The sequence below is a fragment of the Tachyglossus aculeatus genome, chromosome 27 (assembly GCF_015852505.1).
Source record: "Tachyglossus aculeatus isolate mTacAcu1 chromosome 27, mTacAcu1.pri, whole genome shotgun sequence".
Lineage (NCBI taxonomy): Eukaryota > Metazoa > Chordata > Mammalia > Monotremata > Tachyglossidae > Tachyglossus > Tachyglossus aculeatus.
Window position 1 is genome coordinate 2,225,155 of NC_052092.1, and position 21,138 is coordinate 2,246,292.

Sequence of the window (21,138 nt, forward strand, 5' to 3'; positions counted from 1 at the left end):
CCCCCTCCAGACTGTAAGCTCCTTGTGGGCAGAGCGAGTGTCCACCGACTCTGTCGTCCTCCCAAGTGCTCAGTACAGCGCTCGGCACACGGTGAGCACTAAATAAATGCCACTGATGATGAAGCGCTTACTACAGTGCTCTGCACACGGTAATAGCTCAACAAATGCCACTGATGATGAAGCGCTTGGTACAGTGCTCTGCACAAAGCACTCAACACCACCGGCGAAGCCTGTGGTACGGTGCTCTGCTTATGGTAAGCACTCAATAAATAACCCTGAGGAAGCACGGAGTAGTGCCCCGCACACAGTAAACGCTCAATAAATCCCGCCCGTGATGAAGCACATAGTACGATGCTCTGCCCACGGGAAGCGCTCAGTAAATAACGACGAGCGCGCGCCGACCCAGCACGATCCCAACACTGCGTTGAAAGGACTCCGGGAAGACGGAGGGCTTCGGCCGACGGATCACCGGGCCGCCACCACGGCCCCGCTCGGCTCGTTTTGGCTCTTCTCTGCCCCGGCGCCGGGTAGTGCCCGGCGCGTAGTAGGCGCTCAGCAGATACCTCGCAGGCGCTCAGCAGATACCACGCCGGTCGTCGTCGGTACGGAGGCGTTTCGGCGGCTTCCCGGCTCCCTTCCGCCCCGCCCTTCCCCTCCCCCGGGAGGGCATTCCGCATCCGGGGCTGGGCGAGGGGCGGCAGAAGACTTCAGTCGGGACACGGCGGGGGTCACTCCAACCCTTTACTTCGTTTTGCCCTTTTTTTTTTTTTTGCCTTTTTCCAATAGTGCTTCCATGCAGACCGTTCTCCAAAGTAAACTGCCGCTCCGCCCCCTGCCCCGGCCCGTCCGGGGAAGCTTTGGCTTGGGCGGCGGGACGCCGGAGGCCCCCGGCGGGTTTCCTGACGGCAAAATGGCTGGAACTTCTAACGAAAACCCAAACACACAGAGGAGAGAGACGGAGGGAGACAGAGAGAGAGGGAGGGAGAAGAGGGGGGACAGAGAGAAACTGTACATGAGCTTTACAAACATATTAACATATAAATAACGGGAAGCTTCCTCCCCTGCAGTCCCTGCTGGGGAAATAACGCCGGAAGGGAGGCGTTCCGTCCCTTTCGCGTCCAGCTTTTCCCCCGCCCCACCGCCCCGGGAGGCTTTAGGTCTGGGCGAGTGGCGGGCTTCTGGTTTTCTTCAGTGCCTCCGGCTGCGATAACCAGCCCGTCGTTCGACTGTGCAAAAACGAGAGTCTCGCGGCTGCTGGGGCGGCGGGGCGGGGGGCGAGGAGGCGGCGGCCCTGGGGCCGGCCGGTCATCGCTCCGGCTCCAGCTCTCGGTGCAGGGCGCGTTTCTTCTCGCGGCAGTGTTTCTTGTGCGTGGGCCAGTCCTTCTGCTGGCACTGCGAGCCGCAGTAACGGGCCACCTGGCACCGCCCGCAGATGTTGAATTCCCGGAGCTGGGGGCGACACCGACACGGGAGGGCGGGGAGAGGGGAGGGGCCGTCAGCTGGCTTCGCCCCGGGGGGTTCGCCCAGCCCAGACAGGAGCCTCGGCTTTGGGGGGTCCCGATGGCCTCCCCCGCGGAAAAGGGGCTTCTGTTGGGCGCTCCCGTCCGTGCCGAGCTCTGTACTGAGCGCTGGGGCGGATGCGGGATCGGCGGGGTCCCCCGTGGGGCTCACAGTCTGAGGAGGAGTTAGCCCAAGGGCACGGGGCGGCGACCCGGGGCCTCTGCCTCCCAAGAACGGTGATAATAACTAAGGTACTTGTTAAGCGCTTACTCCGTGCTAAGCACTGGGGGGTACGTGGCTCAGTGGAAAGAGCACGGGCTTTGGAGTCAGAGGTCATGGGTTCCTATCCCAGCCCCGCTACTTAGCTGTGTGACTCTGGGCAAGTCACTTCACTTCTCTGGCCCTCAGTTCCCTCATTTGTAAAACGGGGATGACGGCTGTGAGCCCTATGTGGGACAACCTGACCACCCTGTAACCTCCCCAGCACTTAGAACAGTGCTTCGCACCTCGTAAGCGCTTAATAAATGCCATCGTTATTATTATTATACACAAGTTAATCAGGTGGGACACAGTCCCCCATCCCACGTGGGGCTCACACTCTTCATGGGTTCTAACACCGGCTCCGTCTCTTCTCTGCTGGGCAAGTCCCTTCCCATCTCTGGGCCTCAGTTCCCTCATCTGGAAAAGGGGGATGGAGACTGCGGGCCCCACGTGGGACAGGGACCGTTTCCAACCCGATTTGGCTCGTCTCCGCCCCGGCGCTCGGTACAGTGCCTGGCACAGAGTAAGAGCTTAACAAAGACCATAATTACTAATTATTATTATAATTATTCCGCACCGCTTCCCTACAACTCCGGGGGCGAGTCAGAAACGCGCACCCCCGGTCCCCGGCCGGCCTCCCCACCGTTCCCCTCCGCCGGGCCCGGGTACCTGCTTTTCGATCATGGTGCAGGGGGGGTAGTGGCATTCGTAGTAGGTGCAGGAGTTCTCTTCCTCCTCCACCACGTCGCCGTTGGCGTTGTAATAGCGGGTGACGTGCAGGACGGGGAACTGCTCTTCGATCGGGTCCGTGGGAAGCTGCTGGATGGCCAGCCAGTACAGGCTCTGTTCCCTTCGACGGAAAATGATAATTATAGTAAAATCGTAACACTAAATGACGGAAGCTGTTAAGCTCTTACTGTGTGCCAGGCACTGAACTAAGCGCCGGAGTTGGGCCCGAGCAAACTAGCCTGGACTCAGTCCCTGTCCCGCCTCGATCCCCATTTGACAGAGGAGGAAACTGAGGCCCAGAGGAAGAAGCGACTTGCCCAGGGTCACCCGGCAGACGAGTGGCGGAGCCGGGATCGGCGCCTTCTGACGCCCGGGGCCCGGGCTCCGACCACTAGGCCGCCCGGCTTCAAAGCAAAGTGGCTGTGGAAACAACGCCGAGGGGAGGGGGAAAGGAGGAAGAAGCCCACCCCAGGCAACCCATTTTCCCGGTCCAGGGGAATGAGGGAGAACTGGAAAATGGGGGGCTGGGAGGGACTCCAGAGACCCAGAGGGAACAGATAGGAGTCAAAAGCCCTCTTTTGTTAAGGCTATTTGTTAAGCGCTTACTATGTGGCCGAACACCGTTCTAAGCGCCGGGGTTGCTACGGCTTAATCAGATCGGACCCGATTCCTGTCCCGCGGGGGGGCTCCCATTCATAAGTAGAAGCGGGGAGGTGGGCTGAATCCCCCGTTTTGCAGATGAGGGAACTGAAGCACGGGGATGGGAGCTGACTTGCCCGAGGTCACAGAGCGATCGGATTAACCGGGATTAGAACTCGGGTCCTCTGACTCATGGCCCTGTCCTCTTGCCGCCAGGCCACACTGCTTCCCTTTTAAGAGACCCCCCAGCAGAGAGAGCCTTATGTCCATATTTAACATAACAATGGCATTTATTAAGCGCTTACTATGTGCAGAGTACTGTTCTAAGCGCTGGGGAGGATATAAGGTGATCAGGTTGTCCCACGTGGGGCTCACAGTCTTATTCCCATTAATCCCCATTTTACAGACGAGGGAACTGAGGCCCAGAGAAGTGAAGTGACTTGCCCAGAGTCACAGAGCTGACAAGTCACAGAGCTGGGATTAGAACTCATGACCTCTGACTCCCAAGCCCGGCCTCCTTCCACTGAGCCACGCTAGAAATGTGAAACGAACAGGAATTGGTCCCCGATTTCCACGGAGATTCCAAGGGACCACCCCCCAATCGGAAGAGAGCCAGATGACAGATCATAATAATGGTATTTAAGCGCTTACTATGTGCTAAACACGGTTCTAAGCGCCGGGATACATACAAGATAATTAGGTTGTCCCAGGTGGGGATCACAGTCTTCATCCCCATTTTACAGATGAGGTAATAATAATAATAATGATAATGATATTTTTTAAGCGCTTACCGCCCGCCCGCCCGCCCGCCCGCCGCCTACCTTTGCTTGCTGGAGATTTCCTCGGCCTTGGGTCTCCAGCCCCGGGGGACGAGCTGCAGGTTGTCCAGCCGGTTGTCCACCGTGACGGCGTTGAGGTGCACCACCTGGAACCCCGGGGCGATGCCGCCCCTGTGTCGCTCCCTGGGGAACGCAAACGCGCCTCAGTTTACCGCCCCTCCCCGCGGTGGGGAAAGAGGGACGGCCTCATGCTGGGCTCTCAGGAAAACGTGTCCGTTAATCCCGTCGCCTTGCGGGTCGATATTTATCGAGCAGCACTGGACTAAGCGCTTGGGAGAGTACGAAGACAGAGCAAGAGAGAGGGCGTGCTCCACCGCCCCCACCTTCTGACGTCATTTTTGCGGGAAGGCTGCTTCATTCATTCATTCAATCGTCTTTATTGAGCGCTTACTGTGTGCAGAGCACTGGACTGAGCGCTTGGGGAAGTACAGATCGGCAACCTGTAGAGACGGTCCCTACCCAACCACGGGTCTAATCCAGGCTCTGCCACTTGTCGGCCGTGTGACCGTGGGCAGGTCGCTTCACTTCTCTGGGCCTCAGCTACCTCATCTGTGAAATGGGGAATGAGACTGTGAGCCCCACGTGGGACGGGGACCGTGTCCAATCCGATTTGCTGGTATCCACCTCAGCGCTTAATACACTGCCTGGTACATAGTAAGTGCTTAATAAAGACCACAGTGATTATTACCTAGACTTCGAGTCCCACGTGGGACAGGGACCGTGCTAGACCCGATTATCCTGTCTCTCCCCCAGTGCTGGGCACCCAGAGGACCCAACCATTACCATTTTCTCGCAGACCCAAGACCAAATCATCATCATCATCATCAATCGTATTTACTGAGCGCTTACAATGTGCAGAGCACTGTACTAAGCGCTTGGGAAGTACAAATTGGCAACATATAGAGACAGTCCCTACCCAACAGTGGGCTCACAGTCTAAAAGGGGGAGACGGGGGAGACCAAATAATAATAATGATGGTGTCTGTTAGTAACGATGGCATTTTTTTAAGCGCTTACTATGTGCAAAGCGCTGGGGGGGATACAAGATGATCAGGTTGTCCCACGTGGGGCTCACAGTCTTAATCCCCATTTTACAGACGAGGTAACTGAGGCTCAGAGAAGTTAAGTGACATGCCCAAGGTCACCACAGCAGACATACGGCAGAGCCGGGATTAGAACCGGCGCTTACTATGTGCCAAGCACTGTTCTAACCGCTGGGGTAGGACCCAGGTCATCAGGTTGTCCCCAGTGAGGCTCACAGTCTTCATCCCCACTGTACAGAAGAGGTCACTGAGGCCCAGAGAAATGAAGCGACTCCAGCTGACAAGGGGCAGAGCCAGGATTAGAACCCACGACCTGTGAGTCCCAAGCCCGGGCTCCCGCCACTGAGCCACGCTGCTTCTCCAAAGCAACGATACCTTGGGCGGTACGTTTCCACCCGTGGGTTTCTTGGCCCGTGGTAAACTTGGAACCGAGGGAAGAAGACCTGGCCCCCGGGACAGGGGCTGCGGGACAGCAGGGCCGTGAGGAGAACGGGCCAGCTCGCTGACCGCCCAGCCCACCGTCACTCTCCCCCCGCACCCCCAAACACGGCCCTCCGCCTCGCCCCGCGAGCCTGCACGCTTCGCCACTGGGAATCTGTCCTTGCTGAAGTGGGCAGCTGCTGTCCATGCCCAATAATTCATTCATTTTCCTTCGATCGTATTTATTGAGCGCTTACTGCGTGCGGAGCACTGTACTGAGCGCTTGGGAAGTACAAGTCGGCAACATAGAGAGACGGTCCCGACCCAACAGCGGGCTCACAGTCTAGAAGGGGGAGACAGGCCACAAAACACGGAGACAGGTGACTGGGGCATTTAATTGCTCACCCCGTGCCAAGCGCTGTACTAAGCGCTGGGGCAGGTTCCGGCTGCTCGGGTCGGACGCGGTCCCCGTCCCACAAGACCGTCCTTCCCCCCACCCGCCGTTTTACAGCCGGGACCCAGACATGTCAAGCCACTTGCCCAAGGTCCCTGACGAAGAAAGAAGCAGAGCCGGGATTGGAAGGCAGGTGCCACACTGGTTCGCGAGAGGGGCATCACCCGCTTCAGCGGAGCCGCCACCCTCCGAGGGGCACGGATGAGGTTGGCGTGCTCCCCGGACGGAGCCCGGCTTCCCGCTATCTTAGAGACGCTTCCCGCCGCCGCCACCACCACCCGCCCAGCATCTAGGCCGACGGCACTGGGCTTTCTGGGAACACCTTGTCTAAAAGGATCAACCGGCCAAACGGGCTACTTTCTAAGCCTCGTGTTCACTCAGTCGAGTGTATTTAGTGAGTGCTTATCTGTGCGCAGAGCACTGTACTAAGTGCTTGGGAGAGGACGATATCAGAATAAACAGACACATTCCCTGCCCACAAGGCACAAAATCTACCTGGCCTCAGGGACAGGCGGAGCAAAAGCGTTACGGGCCTGGGAATCAGAGGGCCTGGGTTCCAACCCCGACTCCATCGCCTGACGTGTGACCTCGGGCAGGTCACTTAACCTCTCTGGGCTTCGGTTTCCTTCTCTGTAAAAATGAACCCAAACTCCGGTTCTCCCCTATTAGACTGGGAGCCCCTCGCAGGACAGACTGTGCCCCTTCCTTCCTCTCCCCCTCGTCCCCCTCTCCATCCCCCTCATCTTACCTCCTTCCCTTCCCCACAGCACCTGTATATATGTATATATGTTTGTACATATTTATTACTCTATTTATTTAACTTGTACATATCTATTCTATTTATTTTATTTTGTTAGTATGTTTGGTTTTGTTCTCTGTCTCCCCCTTTTAGACTGTGAGCCCACTGTTGGGTAGGGACTGTCTCTATATGTTGCCAATTTGTACTTCCCAAGCGCTTAGTACAGTGCTCTGCACATAGTAAGCGCTCAATAAATACGATTGATGATGATGATGATGACGACAGTGATTGCGTCCAGACCCCATTACCTCGTGTCTCCCCAGGGTGCTCAGTACAGCGCTCATCCCAAATAAGCGCTCACCAGATACACCATTATAGAATCATCGCTATTATTACATTCAGCCCCTACTTCTGACTCGTCCTCATTTTAACTTTGGGGCCCATGAACGCCCAACACACAGACACAGACACTTCCCCAAGTTTGCGGGTCAAATCTCCCTGCGGCCACAGCCAGACCGCCTCTGGTTTCTGCTAGCAAAACGTCCCCTCGCCCCTCAATTTACGGCTTCCGAGTGGGATCCTGAAGACCCGCGCTGTGATCCTGCCAGCTCTCCCCATCTCCGTTCCTCATCAGTGCTACTTACTGAGCGCTTACCACGAGCAGGTCACTGTCCTGAGCTTTTGGGGAGGATCCTCTCCCGCTCTAGACCGTGAGCTCCTGATGGGGAGGGAACGCGTCGGCTAATTCCCCTCCCCAGCATCAAGCACAGTGCGCTGCCCGGAGCAAGCGCTGGATAAATACCCCTGCTTGATTGAATGACACGAAACACCAGAGTGGGCACGGGTCAATCTCACACGGGGCCCAGGACCAGAGTAACCATTGTTTTGGGTTTTTTTGCTCACCCCCGGCCGGCTTAATCTCTCGACGGGCAAAAAACTCAGATTCCCTAACACGTCCACCCCAGCGTCGGTGGCCGCGACGCGGAAGGCCCCTAGGGCGGTACTCACCACAGCAGCTCGTGGAGTAAACGCCCGGATCCCCTTCCCCTGTTTTTGTCGAACGCGTACGCAAATATTTTAGCCCCGTTTCCATCGGCGTCTACCTCCATCCGGGCCTGAGAACGGACGATGAAAATATTTGTTAGAAGAGCCTTTTATTCGTTTCCTTTTTTTCCCCGCTCTCGTTTAAGCTCTTACTAGGTGCCGTACTAAGCGCTGGGGTAGGTACAAGCTATTGAGGTTGGACACGGGCCCCGTTCCACGTGCGGCTCACGGTCTCCATCCCCGTTTTACAGAGGAGAGAACCGAGGCCCAGGGAAGTGAAATGACTTGTCCAAGGTTATGCAAGCGCTTAGTACAGTGCTTTGCACACAGTAAGCGCTCAATAAATACGATTAAATGAATGAACCAGCACTTAGTACAGTTCTCTGCACACACTAAGCGCTTAACAAATACGGCTGAACGGATGTGGCAGAGCCGGAATTAGAACCCAGGTCCTTCTCGCTGCCAGGCCCGCCCTCTATCCACGATGCCCCCCGCCCATTCCCAGCCTCCAGTCCATTAATAATAGTAATCGTGGTATTTGTTTGGCGCTTACTACGTGCCAGGCGCTGCACTAAGCGCCGGGGTTTGCTCTGCGCTGACGAGAGATTCAGTTTTCACCCCCCCAGCCCCGTTTGAAAGGCGCCATTGGAATCGTCGATCACAGACCGACCCCGGCACTAAGCGCCGGGGTTTGCTCTGCGCTGACGAGAGATTCAGTTTTCACCCCCCCAGCCCCGTTTGAAAGGCGCCATTGGAATCGTCGATCACAGACCGACCCCGGATATACTACAATAATTACGGTATCCCTTAGGCGCTCACTATGTGTCGAGCAGCGCGCTAAAGCGCCGGGACAGTTGCAGGTGATCAGGTCGGACCCAGCCTGTGTCCCACACGGGGCTCACGGTCTTAATCCCCATTTTACAGGCGCGGTAACCGAGGCCCAGAGAAGGGAAGACACCTAGCCCGAGCCGCCACGGCAGTCGGGTGGCGGAGCCGGGATTAGAACCCAGGACCTCTGACTCCCAAGCCCGGGCTCCTTCCCAAAAGGGCCTCGGGGGCCTCCCGCTCGAGGCCAAAACCAGACCGCGAGGATGCCAACCCAAGGCCGTGCGGGCCGGCCTCTCTCCGACCCTCCCGGAAGGTACGGTCTTCATCTCCCCCCTTGCCGGGCACCGGCAATTTCCCGCCCAGAATCGGAACCCCGTCTCACCTCGAAGGAGTAACTCTCCACCAGCGGGATATCCTGCTCGTCTATCAGGGTGTACTTCGTCTGAAAACGAACCACGCGGTTTTAAAGGCCCGGGCGGGGGCCGCCGAGCATCCCCACCCGCCTCCGGTCACCTCCCTGCTGGGCGGGCATCGGCCGCCCATTTCCACCCGGTCGCCCGCTCCCGGGCGAGGCAGGTGGACGGCGAGCGGAGCGACGCGGGCAGGCCTTGACACGTGGGACGAGCCCTTGGGCGCTCTCCGTTTTGGGCAGTGCCCGCCCATCAAATATTAACCCAGTCACCAACTGACACCGCTCTGCCTCAGTTATCTGGGGAGGAGATAAGCAGCCTTCTGGCTCAACTCAAGTTCCAGAAATGAGGACCTTGGGTTTCCACTCGGGGAAAAAAGTTCACCTTGAGAACCAAGGGAGAAGGGAAAATTGGATGATCTCGCCGTTCTCCCTCTTTCCAAAGCCTCGTGGCACCCTTTCTTGTTCTTTAGGGAAGACGCTGAAACATTCCCTGGAAACTTCTTTCTCCTTCAAGTATTTTGTCCCACTTGCGAGTGATTAAAGCCTACTTCGATTTAGTACTCGCTAATGACGCAGCTGTTTCGCACAGAGAAAAGCAGAATGGCTAGCACAAGGTGCCTTTCTATTCATTCATTCAATCGTATTTATTGAGCGCTTACTGTGTGCCGAGCACTGTACTAAGCGCTTGGGAAGTACAAGTTGGCAACATCTAGAGACGGTCCCTACCCAACAACGGGCTCGCAGTCTAGAAGGGGGAGACAGACGACAAATCAAAACGTATGGACAGGTGTCAAGTTGTCAGAATAAACATAAGTAAAGCTAGATGCACATCATTAACAAAATAAATACCATAGTAAATATGTACAAGACATAGGTTAGGGCAGGGAACACTTGGACAGCCAAGTCGGAAGGTACTTACCTAGGAAAACAAATCTAAGTCAAACTCTATCAAATTGTTGGTCCATGTGGAGATTGCTACTGGGCACTTAGTACAGGGCCCCACACCCAGGAAGCGCTCAATAAGTACGACTGATTCCTCGTCCAACTAGCTCGGTGCTTTCCATCCCTTGGTTTAGCGATTTACATCGTTTCGGCCAACTTTTTGGCTCTCCCGGACGCACGCCGATTCTTAAACAAAACTAGGTCTTGCTTAGCCCTCTTTCGTTCATTCTATCATCTTTATTGAGAGCTTACAGTGTGCAGAGCACTGTACTGAGCGCTTGGGACAGTCCGATACCACAATAAACAGACACGTTCCCTGCCCTCCACGAGCTTAGACTCTACGCCTTCCTCCCGGCCCCGAGGACCACTTATCCGAGCCTGTCAGGGGAGGCCGGGTTTTCAAGGGCCACTTGGAATGGTTTCGTCTTTGTGTGGGTGGTTCCCGACCGCGTGTTGGTTTTTTGGCTTTTAAATCCCCTCTGCGCCCCTTTGCCCCGACTGGCTCCAGGGCGACTGAAAGTGGAGAGGTCTGGGGGCGTAGACAAGAAACGGGGGAGACTCTGGAGTCGGGGCATTTGTTTCTGGGGAGTTGTCCTTCTGGGGTCGAAGTTACGGTAGCGACAGGCAAATGCTTCCAGGAGTCAGGCGGGCACCTGGGGTTCGGTTGCGGCCAGACTGAATTAGGTTGGCGCCTGGAGGTCTTGAAGAGACAATATCCTAATATAAAACGGCGTTTAAACCCACTCCGTCAAAATGCTTTGAGTCCTCATTCGCAAGGCCCACAGGAGAGGAGATGGAAATAAGAACGATAATAATTACGGGCCCGGTTAGGCAGTTACTCTAGGGCTCGCGCTGCAATAAACGCTGGGGTAGAGACAGGATAATTAGGTTGGACTCAGGCCCTGCCCCACACGGGGCTCGGCAGGAGGGAGCAGAATTGAACCTCCCTTTTACAGCTGAGGAAACTGAGGCCCAGAGAGGTGAAGTGGCTTGCCCAAGATCACACAGCGGATGAGTGGCAGAGCGGGGATTAGAATCCCCCCCGCCAGGCCCGGGCTCTTTCCACCACGTCACGCTGCTTCCTGAAAACTTCTAAATAACCCGTGAGCAAATGTTCTGGATGATCCTGGGACCCTCCTGCATAACTAAAGCTCAAGAGGTTTGAACTGATCGATGGGTAGTAGTTACTGAGCGCTTACTATGTGCAGAGCGCCGTACTAAGCACTTGGAGAGTCCAGCCACGTCGGAGTTTGCGGACGCCTTCCCTGCCCATAATCACCTCACAATTTAGAGGCCTGTACAACTTGAATAATAATGATGGTTATCCGGTAAGCACTTACAGCGTGCCAGGCACTGCACTAAGCGTCGGGGCAGATACAAGCAAATCGGGTTGGATATAGTCCCCATCCCACATGGGGCTCGCCGGCTTCATCCCCATTTAGCAGACGAGGGAAATGAAGCTCAGAGAAGCGAAGTGTTATGCCCAAGGTCGACATGGCGGAATTGGAACCCGGGTCCTTCCGACGCCCGGGCCGGGGCTCTGACCACTAGACCACGCCGCTTCTCTACGAAACCGGAAGTTACCGCCTCAGTGGCTGGCACTTACTCTGTGCCAAGCACTGTTCTAAGCACTTGGGAAGTAATAATAATACACTAGAGAAGCAGCGTGGCTCAGTGGAAAGAGCACGGGCTTTGGAGTCAGAGGTCGTGGGTTCGAATCCCGGCTCCGCTACGTGTCTGCTGTGTGACCTTGGGCAAGTCACTTAACTTCTCAGAGCCTCAGTTACCTCATCTGTAAAATGGGGATGATGACTGTGAGCCCCACGCGGGACAACCTGATCACTTTGTATCCCCCCCAGCGCTTAGAACAGTGCTTTGCACATAGTAAGCGCTTAACAAATGCCATTAAATTAAATTAATTAATTAATAATAATAATGATGATAATGGCATTTGTTAAGTGCTTACCTTGTGCCAAGCGCTGTTCTAAGCGCTTTGGAAGTGCCTCAGTGGGTGGTACCGTGGTGGGGACGGGGGGAATTAGGCGCAAGCTCTGCCGGGGGCCGTCACCCTAAGCTCCTGGTGGGTTGGGGACCTGCCAACTCTGTACTGGACTCTCCCAGGCGCTCAGTCCAGTCATCTGCACGGCGAGCGCTCAATGCCGTTGATTAACTGATGCCCGTCTACCCCCTCTAGACCGCCGGCTCCTTGTGGGCAGGGAATGGGTCTCTTATACTGTCCTCTCCCAAGCACTTAGTCCAGCGTTCTGCACACGGTGAGCGCTCAATAATAATAATAATAGGCATTTGTTAAGCGCTTACTATGTGCAAAGCACTGTTCTAAGCGCTGGGGAGGATACAGGGTGATCAGGTTGTCCCACGTGGGGCTCACATCCTTAATCCCCATTTTACAGATGAGGTAACTGAGGCCCAGAGAAGTTAAGTGACTTGCCCAAGATCACACAGCAGACATGTGGCGGAGTCGGGATACGTACCATTGACCGATTTACTGATGCCTGTCTCCCCCCCAGACCGTCAGCTCCTTGCGGGCAGGGAATATGTCTGTCAACTCTGTTGTAGCGGACTCTCCCAGGCGCTCAGTCCAGCGCTGTGGAAACTCTGGGCGCTCAATAAATACCACTGACCAATTAACTGATGCCTGCTGCCCCCCTCTCGACCGTCAGCTCTTTGTGGGCGGGGGGGGAATGTTTCTCCCCACTGCGCTGTACTAGACTCTCCCGGGTGCTCGGTCTGGTGCTGTGCACACAGTGGGCGCTCAATAAACACTACTGACTGATGAATTGGTGCCTGTCTCCTCTCCCTGCGGGCGGGGAACGTGTCTCCCCGCTGTAGTGTAATGGACTCCCCCAGGCGCTCCGTCCGGTGCTGTGCACACCGTGGGTGTTCAAAAAGTACCATTAAGCGATGAAGTGGGGGCTGCCTCCTACCCCTGTGGTGCGTGAAGCAGTGTGGCTCAGTGGCAAGAGTCGGAGGTTGTGGGGTCTAATCCCGGCTCCACCTGCTCACCTTGTAACCTCCCCAGCGCTTAGAACAGTGCTTGGCACGTAGTAAGCGCTTAATAAATGCCATCATTATTCTTATTAGAAGGGACTAGAGTGCTAAGTGCTCACTATGTGCCAAGCACTGTTCTAAGCGCCAGGGTAGATACAAGGGCATCAGCAGCGTGGGAAGGTGGAAAGCAGCAAGGTGGGAAGTGGCGTAAGCGCTAAACAAATACCAAAAATTATGAATTAAAATGGGGATGAAGACTGTGAGCCCCACGTGGGACCACCTGCTCACCTTGTACGGCCCCCAGCCAGAGTAAGCGCTTAATAAATGCCATTATCATTATTATTATTACTTCCCAAGCGCTTAGAACAGTGCTTGGCACAGAGTAATCGCTTAATAAATGCCATTATCATTATTATTATTACTTCCCAAGTGCTTAGAACACTGCTTGGCACAGGGTAAGCGCTTAATAAATGCCATTATCATTATTAGTATTACTACCAAAGCGCTTAGAACAGTGCTTGGCACAGGGTAAGTGCTTAACAAATGCCATTATTATTATTATCATTACTTCCAAAGTGCTTAGAACAGTGCTTGGTGCAGAGTAAGCGCTTAATAAATGCCATTATCATTATTATTATTATTTCCCAAGTGCTTAGAACAGTGCTTGGCACAGAGTAAGCGCTTAACAAATGCCATTATCATTATTATTATTACTTCCAAAGCGCTTAGAACAGTGCTTGGTGCAGAGTAAGCGCTTAATAAATGCCATTACCATTATTGCTATTACTTCCCAAGCGCTTAGAACAGTGCTTGGCACAGAGTAAGTGCTTAATAAATGCCATCATTATTACTTCCCAAGCGCTTAGTACAGTGCTTGGAACAGAGTAAGCGCTTAATAAATGCCATTATTATTATTATTATTACTACTTCCAAAGCACTTAGAACAGTGCTTGGCACAGAGTAAGCACTTAATAAATGCCATAATCATTATTAGTATTATTATTATTACTTCCCAAACCCTTAGAACAGTGCTTGGCACAGGGTAAGCGCTTAGTAAATGCCATTATCATTATTATTATTACTTCCCAAGCGCTTAGTACAGTGCTTGGCACAGAGTAAGCGCTTAACAAATACCAAAAATTATGAATTAAAATGGAGATGCAGACTGTGAGCTCCACGTGGGACCACCTGCTCACCTTGCAACCCCCCCAGCCAGAGTAAGCGCTTAATAAATGCCATTATCACTATTATTACTTCCCAAGCGCTTGGCGCAGAGTAAGCGCTTAACAAATGCCATTATCATTATTACTTCCCAAGCGCTTAGAACAGTGCTGGCGCAGAGTAAGCGCTGAATAAATGCCATTATCATTATTATTGTTACTTACAAGGCACTTAGAACAGTGCTTGTCACACAGTAAGCGCTTAACAAATGCCATTATCATTATTATTATTATTACTTCCAAAGCGCTTAGAACAGTGCTTGGCACAGAGTAAGCGCTGAATAAAAGCCATTGTCATTATTATTATTATTACTTCCAAAGTGCTTAGAACAGTGCTTGGCACAGGTTAAGCGCTTAACAAATGCCATTGTCATTATTATTATCACTTCCAAAGTGCTTAGAACAGTGCTTGGTGCAGAGTAAGTGCTTAATAAATGCCATTATCATTATTATCATTATTTCCCAAGCGCTTAGAACAGTGCTTGGCACAGAGTAAGCGCTTAACAAATGCCATTATCATTATTATTATTACTTCCCAAGCTCTTAGAATAGTGCTTGGCACAGAGTACGCGCTTAATAAATGCCATTATCATTATTACTATTACTTCCTAAGCGCTTAGAAGAGTGCTTGGCGCAGAGTAAGCGCTTAATAAATGCCATTATGATTACTTCCCAAGTGCTTAGAACAGTGCTTGGCGCAGAGTATGCACTTAATAAATACCATTATCATTATTATTACTTTCCAAGCCCTTAAAACAGCGCTTGGTGCAGGGTAGGCGCTTAATAAATGCCATTATCATTATGATTATTACTTCCCAAGCCCTTAGAACAGTGCTTGGCGCGGAGTAAGCACTTAAGTGCCATTATCATTATTACTACTTCCCAAGCGCTTAGAACAGTGCTTGGCACAAGATAAGCACTTAATAAATGCCATTATCATAATGATTATTACTTCCCAAGCGCTTAGAACAGTGCTTGGCGCGGAGTAAGCGCTGAATAAATGCCACTGTCATTATTATTATTACTTCCCAAGTGCTTTAAACAGTGCTTGGCACAGAGTAAGCGCTTAACAAATGCCATTATCATTATTACTTCCCAAGAGCTTAGAACAGTGCTTGGCATGGAGTAAGCGCTTAATAAATGCCATTATCATTATGGTTATTACTTCCCAAGCGCTTAGAACAGTGCTTGGTACAAGATAAGCACTTAACAAATGCCATTATCATTATTACTTCCCAAGCGCTTAATAAATGCCATTATCATTATCGTTTTTACTTCCCAAGCGCTCAGAACAGTGCTTGGCGCAGAGTGAGCGCTTAATAAATGCCACTATAATTACTATTATTACTTCCCAAGCGCTCAGAACAGTGCTTGGCACAGCGTAAGTGCTTAATAAATGCCATTATCATTATGATTATTACTTCCCAAGCGCTTGGAACAGTGCTTGGAACAAGATAAGCGCTCAGTAAATGCCATTATCATTGTGGTTATCACTTCCCAAGCGCTTAATAAATGCCATTACCATTGTGGTTATCACTTCCCGAACGCTTAATAAATGCCATTATCATTACTACTTCCCAAGCGCTTAGAACAGTGCTTGGCACAAGATAAGCGCTGAATAAATGCCATTATCATTATCGTTATTACTTCCCAAGCGCTTCGAAGAGCGCTTGGCGCAGAGTAAGCGCTGAATACATGTACTATCATTATCACCATTACTTCCCAAGCGCTCAGAACAGTGCTTGGCACAAGATAAGCGCTTACCAAATGCCATTATCATTATGATTATTACTTCCCAAGCGCTTAAAACAGTGCTTGGCACAAGATAAGCGCTTAATAAATGCCATCATCATTATGGTTATCACTTCCCAAGCGCTTAATAAATGCCATTATCACTACTACTTCCCAAGCGCTTAGAACAGTGCTGGGCACAAGATAAGCGCTGAATAAATGCCATTATCATTACCGTTATTACTTCCCAAGCGCTTCGAAGAGTGCTGAATAGATGCCACTATCATTATCATTATGATTGTTACTTCCCAAGCGCTCAGAACAGTGCTTGGCACAAGATAAGTGCTTACCAAATGCCATTATCATTATGATTATTACTTCCCAAGCGCTTAGAACAGTGCTTGGCACAAGATAAGCGCTTAATAAATGCCATCATCATCATCATCATTGTTGTTACTTCCCAAGCGCTTAATAAATGCCATTATCATTGCTACTTCCCAAGCGCTTAGAACAGTGCTTGGCACAAGATAAGCGCTGAATAAATGCCATTACCATGATGGTTATCACTTCCCAACCGCTTAATAAATGTCATTATCATTACGGTTATCACTTCCCAAGCGCTGAATAAATGCCATTATCATTACTACTTCCCAAGCGCTTAGAACAGTGCTTGGCACAAGATAAGCGCTGAATAAATGCCATTATCGCGATGGTTAACACTTCCCAAGCGCTTAATAAATGCCATTATCATTATGGTTATTACTTCCCAAGCGCTTAATAAACGCCATTATCATCACTACTTCCCAAGCGCTCAGAACAGTGCTTGGCACAAGATAAGCGCTTCCCAAATGCCATTATCATTATGATTATTACTTCCCAAGCGCTTGCTTGGCACAAGATAAGCGCTTAATAAATGTCATTATCATTACGGTTATCACTTCCCAAGCGCCTAATAAATGCCATTATCATTACTACTTCCCAAGCGCTTAGAACAGTGCTTGGCACAAGATAAGCGCTGAATAAATGCCATTACCATGATGGTTATCACTTCCCAAGCGCTTAATAAATGTCATTATCATTACGGTTATCACTTCCCAAGCGCGTAATAAATGCCATTATCATTACTACTTCCCAAGCGCTTAGAACAGTGCTTGGCACAAGATAAGCGCTGAATAAATGCCATTATCATGATGGTTATCACTTCCCAAGCGCTTAATAAATGCCATTATCATTATGGTTATTACTTCCCAAGCGCTTAATAAATGCCATTATCATCACTACTTCCCAAGCGCTCAGAACAGTGCTTGGCACAAGATAAGCGCTTCCCAAATGCCATTATCATTATGATTATTACTTCCCAAGCGCTTGCTTGGCACAAGATAAGCGCTTAATAAATGCCATCATCATTATGGTTATCACTTCCCAAGCGCTTAATAAATGCCATCATCACCACTACTTCCCAAGCGCTTAGGACAGTGCTTGGCACAAGATAAGCGCTGAATAAATGCCATTATCATGATGGTTATTACTTCCCAAGCGCTTAAAACAGTGCTTGGCACAAGATAAGCGCTTAATAAATGCCATCATCATCATGGTTATCACTTCCCAAGCGCTTAATAAATGCCATCATCACCACTACTTCCCAAGCGCTTAGGACAGTGCTTGGCACAAGATAAGCGCTGAATAAATGCCATTATCATGATGGTTATTACTTCCCAAGCGCTTAAAACAGTGCTTGGCACAAGATAAGCGCTTAATAAATGCCATCATCATCATGGTTATCACTTCCCAAGCGCTTAATAAATGCCACTATCACTACTACTTCCCAAGCGCTTAGAACAGTGCTTGGCACAAGATAAGCGCTGAATAAATGCCATTACCATGATGGTTATCACTTCCCAAGCGCTTAATAAATGTCATTATCATTACGGTTATCACTTCCCAAGCGCCTAATAAATGCCATTATCATCACTACTTCCCAAGCGCTCAGAACAGTGCTTGGCACAAGATAAGCGCTGAATAAATGCCATTATCATGATGGTTATCACTTCCCAAGCGCTTAATAAATGTCATTATCATTACGGTTATCACTTCCCAAGCGCTTAATAAATGCCATTATCATCACTACTTCCCAAGCGCTCCGAAGAGTGCTTGGCGCCGAGTAAGCGCTGAATACACGCCACTCTCATTATGATTATTACTTCCCAAGCGCTCCGAAGAGTGCTTGGCGCCGAGTAAGCGCTGAATACACGCTACTCTCATTATCATTATCACTATTACTTCCCAAGCGCTCAGCAGAGTGGTTGGCGCAGAGTAGGCGCCGAATGCGCGCCCCTCCCGTCACTATCACTGTGACGATTAGTTCCCAAGCGGTGGGCGCAGCGCTGCGCGCGCCGCGGGCGCCCAATCGATCGGACGGACTGGATGGCGGGCCGAGGGAGGCCTTGCCGGGGGGGGGGGGGGCGGTCCTTCCTCCTCCTCTTCCTCCTCCTCAGCCTCCTCTTGGTCCGCCTGAGGCCCGGGCCTCCCCTCAGCACATGGCGGCGGCCCGCTCCTCCTGCTCCTCCTCCCCCCGGTCCGTGTGCCGGCCGGCCGCCCCCCCCCCCCGCTCACCTTTCCGGCCACCCTGCCCAGCCGCACGATGCCCAGCTTGAAGTCCGTCATGGCGGGGCCCGGGGCCTCCTCAGCCTCCCTGCCCCTCACACACACACACACACACACACAGTCTCTCAGTCCCCCCCGCCGCCGGCCCGCGGAGGGGAGGGGCGGGGCGGCCCCGGTTTGGCGCACGCGCCCGGCGCCGACCAATCCCCTTTGCGCAGCCGGGCCCGCCCGACCAATGGCGAGCCGGCCGGGTGGCGCGCGGGCGGGGGCCGCACGAGGCCCAGTTTGAAGTCCGTCATGGCGGGGCCCGGGGCCTCCTTCTCCCCTCAGCGCCCCTCACGCTCACACACGCGCGCGCGCCCGGCGCCGGCCAATCCCCGCCCAGCAGCCGGGCCCGCCCGGCCAATGGCGAGCCGGCCGGGCGGCGCGCGGGCGGGAGGGGGCGTGGCCCGGCCCCCCCGCCCAGCCGCACGAGGCCCAGTTTGAAGTCCGTCATGGCGGGGCCCGGGGCCTCCTTCTCTTCAGCGCCCCTCACACTCCGCTCACACACACGCACACGCGCGCGCGCGCGCGCACCCGGCCCAGCGAGGGGCGGGGCCGCGCCGGCCAATCCCCGCCGCGCAGCCGGGCCCGTCCGACCAATGGCGGGAGGGCGGGCGGGCCCTCGTCGCCCTCCCCGCCCTGTGGGCCGGCCCCCCCCCCGCTCACCTTTCCGGCCCCCCGGCCCAGCCGCACGATGCCCAGTTTGAAGTCCGTCATGGCGGGGCCCGGAGCCTCCTCCTCCTCCTCAGCGCCCCTCACACTCCACACACTCACACGCGCACCCGGCCCAGCGAGGGGCGGGGCCGCGCCGGACCCACCCCCCCCCGCGCGCCGGCCAATCCCCGCCGCGCAGCCGGACCCGTCCGACCAATGGCGAGCCGGCCCGGTGGCGCGCGGGAGGAAGGGCGGGGCCTCGCTCCCGCGCGCGCATGCGCCAGAGAGCGAGTGTGAGAGAGAGAGAGAGAGAGAGAGAGAGAGAGAGCGCATGCGCCGGAGAGCGAGCGAGCGAGAGAGCGCGCGCATGCGCCGGAGAGCAAGCGCGCGCGCTTCACCGCCCCCCCTTCTGACGTCATTTTCGCGGGAAGGTTGGTTCCTTCATTCAGCCGCCTTTATTATTAGTGGTAGTAATTATTATTAATAATAATAATAATAATGATGGTATTTGCTAAGCGCTTACTATGTGCAAAGCACTGTTCTAAGCGCTGGGGGGGAGACAAGATGATCAGGTTGTCCCACGCGGGGTTCACAGTCTTAATCCCCACTTTTTCCTTCATCCATTCAGCCGCCTTTATTAATAATAATAATAATAATGATAATAATAATAATAGTGTTTGTTAAGCGCTTACTATGTGCAAAGCGCTGTTCTAAACGCTGGGGGGATACAAGATGATCAGGTTGTCCCACGCGGGGTTCACAGTCTTAATCCCCATTTTTTTCCTTCATCCATTCAGCCGCCTTTATTAATAATAATAATAATAATAATAATAATAATAATAATAATGACGGCATTTGTTAAGTGCTTACTATGTGCAAAGCACTGTTCTAAGCGCTGGGGGGGAGACAAGATGATCAGGTTGTCCCACGCGGGGTTCACAGTCTTAATCCCCACTTTTTCCTTCATCCATTCAGCCGCCTTTATTAATAATAATAATAATGATAATAATAATAATAGTGTTTGTTAAGCGCTTACTATGTGCAAAGCGCTGTTCTAAACGCTGGGGGGATACAAGATGATCAGGTTGTCCCACGCGGGGTTCACAGTCTTAATCCCCATTTTTTTCCTTCATCCATTCAGCCGCCTTTATTAATAATAATAATAATAATAATAATGACGGCATTTGTTAAGTGCTTACTATGTGCAAAGCACTGTTCTAAGCGCTGGGGGGGAGACAAGATGATCAGGTTGTCCCACGCGGGGCTCACAGTCTTAATCCCCATTTTTTCCTTCATTCATTCAGCCGCCTTTATTAATAATAATAATAATAATAATAATGGTATTTGTTAAACACTTACTATGTGCAAAGCGCTGTTCTAAGCGCTGTGGGATACAAGATGATCAGGTTGTCCCACGCGGGGTTCACAGTCTTAATCCCCATTTCTTCATCCATTCAGCCGCCTTGATTAATAATAATAATGATGGTATTTGTTAAGTGCTTACTATGTGCAAAGCACTGTTCTAAGCGCCGGGGGGGATACAAGATGATCAGGTTGTCCCACGCGGGGTTCACAGTCTTAATCCCCATTTTTTCCTTCATTCATTCAGCCACCTTCATTAATAATAATAATAATAGCGGTATTTGTTAAGCGCTTACTATGTGCAAAGCACTGTTCTAAGCGCTGGGGGGGGATACAAGATGATCAGGTTGTCCCACACGGGGCTCACAGTCTTCATCCCCATTTTACAGATGAGGGAACTGAGGCACAGAGCAGTGAAGTGACTGGCCCGAAGTCACACAGCTGACAATTGTGAGCCCGTTATCGGGGAGGGACCGTCTATGTTGCCGACTTGTACTTCCCAAGCGCTTAGTACAGTGCTCTGCACACAGTAAGCGCTCAATACGATTGAATGAATGAACAAATGCCATCATTATTATTATTATTATTACCCAGTCCCTGTTCCACGTGGGGCTCACAGTCTCCACCCTCATCATCATCATCAATCGTATTTATTGAGTGCTTACTA

At 52.4% G+C, this 21,138-nt stretch overlaps 1 protein-coding gene across 1 annotated transcript; it reads right to left on the reverse strand.

The window, feature by feature from the left end:
• Nucleotides 1-727: 727 nt before the first annotated feature.
• ZMYND19 (zinc finger MYND-type containing 19) lies at nucleotides 728-18,549 on the reverse strand. The gene is made up of 6 exons (XM_038767814.1): nucleotides 18,423-18,549; nucleotides 8,878-8,937; nucleotides 7,632-7,738; nucleotides 3,951-4,091; nucleotides 2,431-2,611; nucleotides 728-1,449 (listed from the first exon to the last, which is right to left on the reverse strand). The coding sequence occupies exons 1-6, from the start codon at nucleotides 18,471-18,473 to the stop codon at nucleotides 1,306-1,308; spliced, it is 684 nt and encodes a 227-aa protein (XP_038623742.1). The 5' UTR covers nucleotides 18,474-18,549; the 3' UTR covers nucleotides 728-1,305.
• Nucleotides 18,550-21,138: the final 2,589 nt, after the last annotated feature.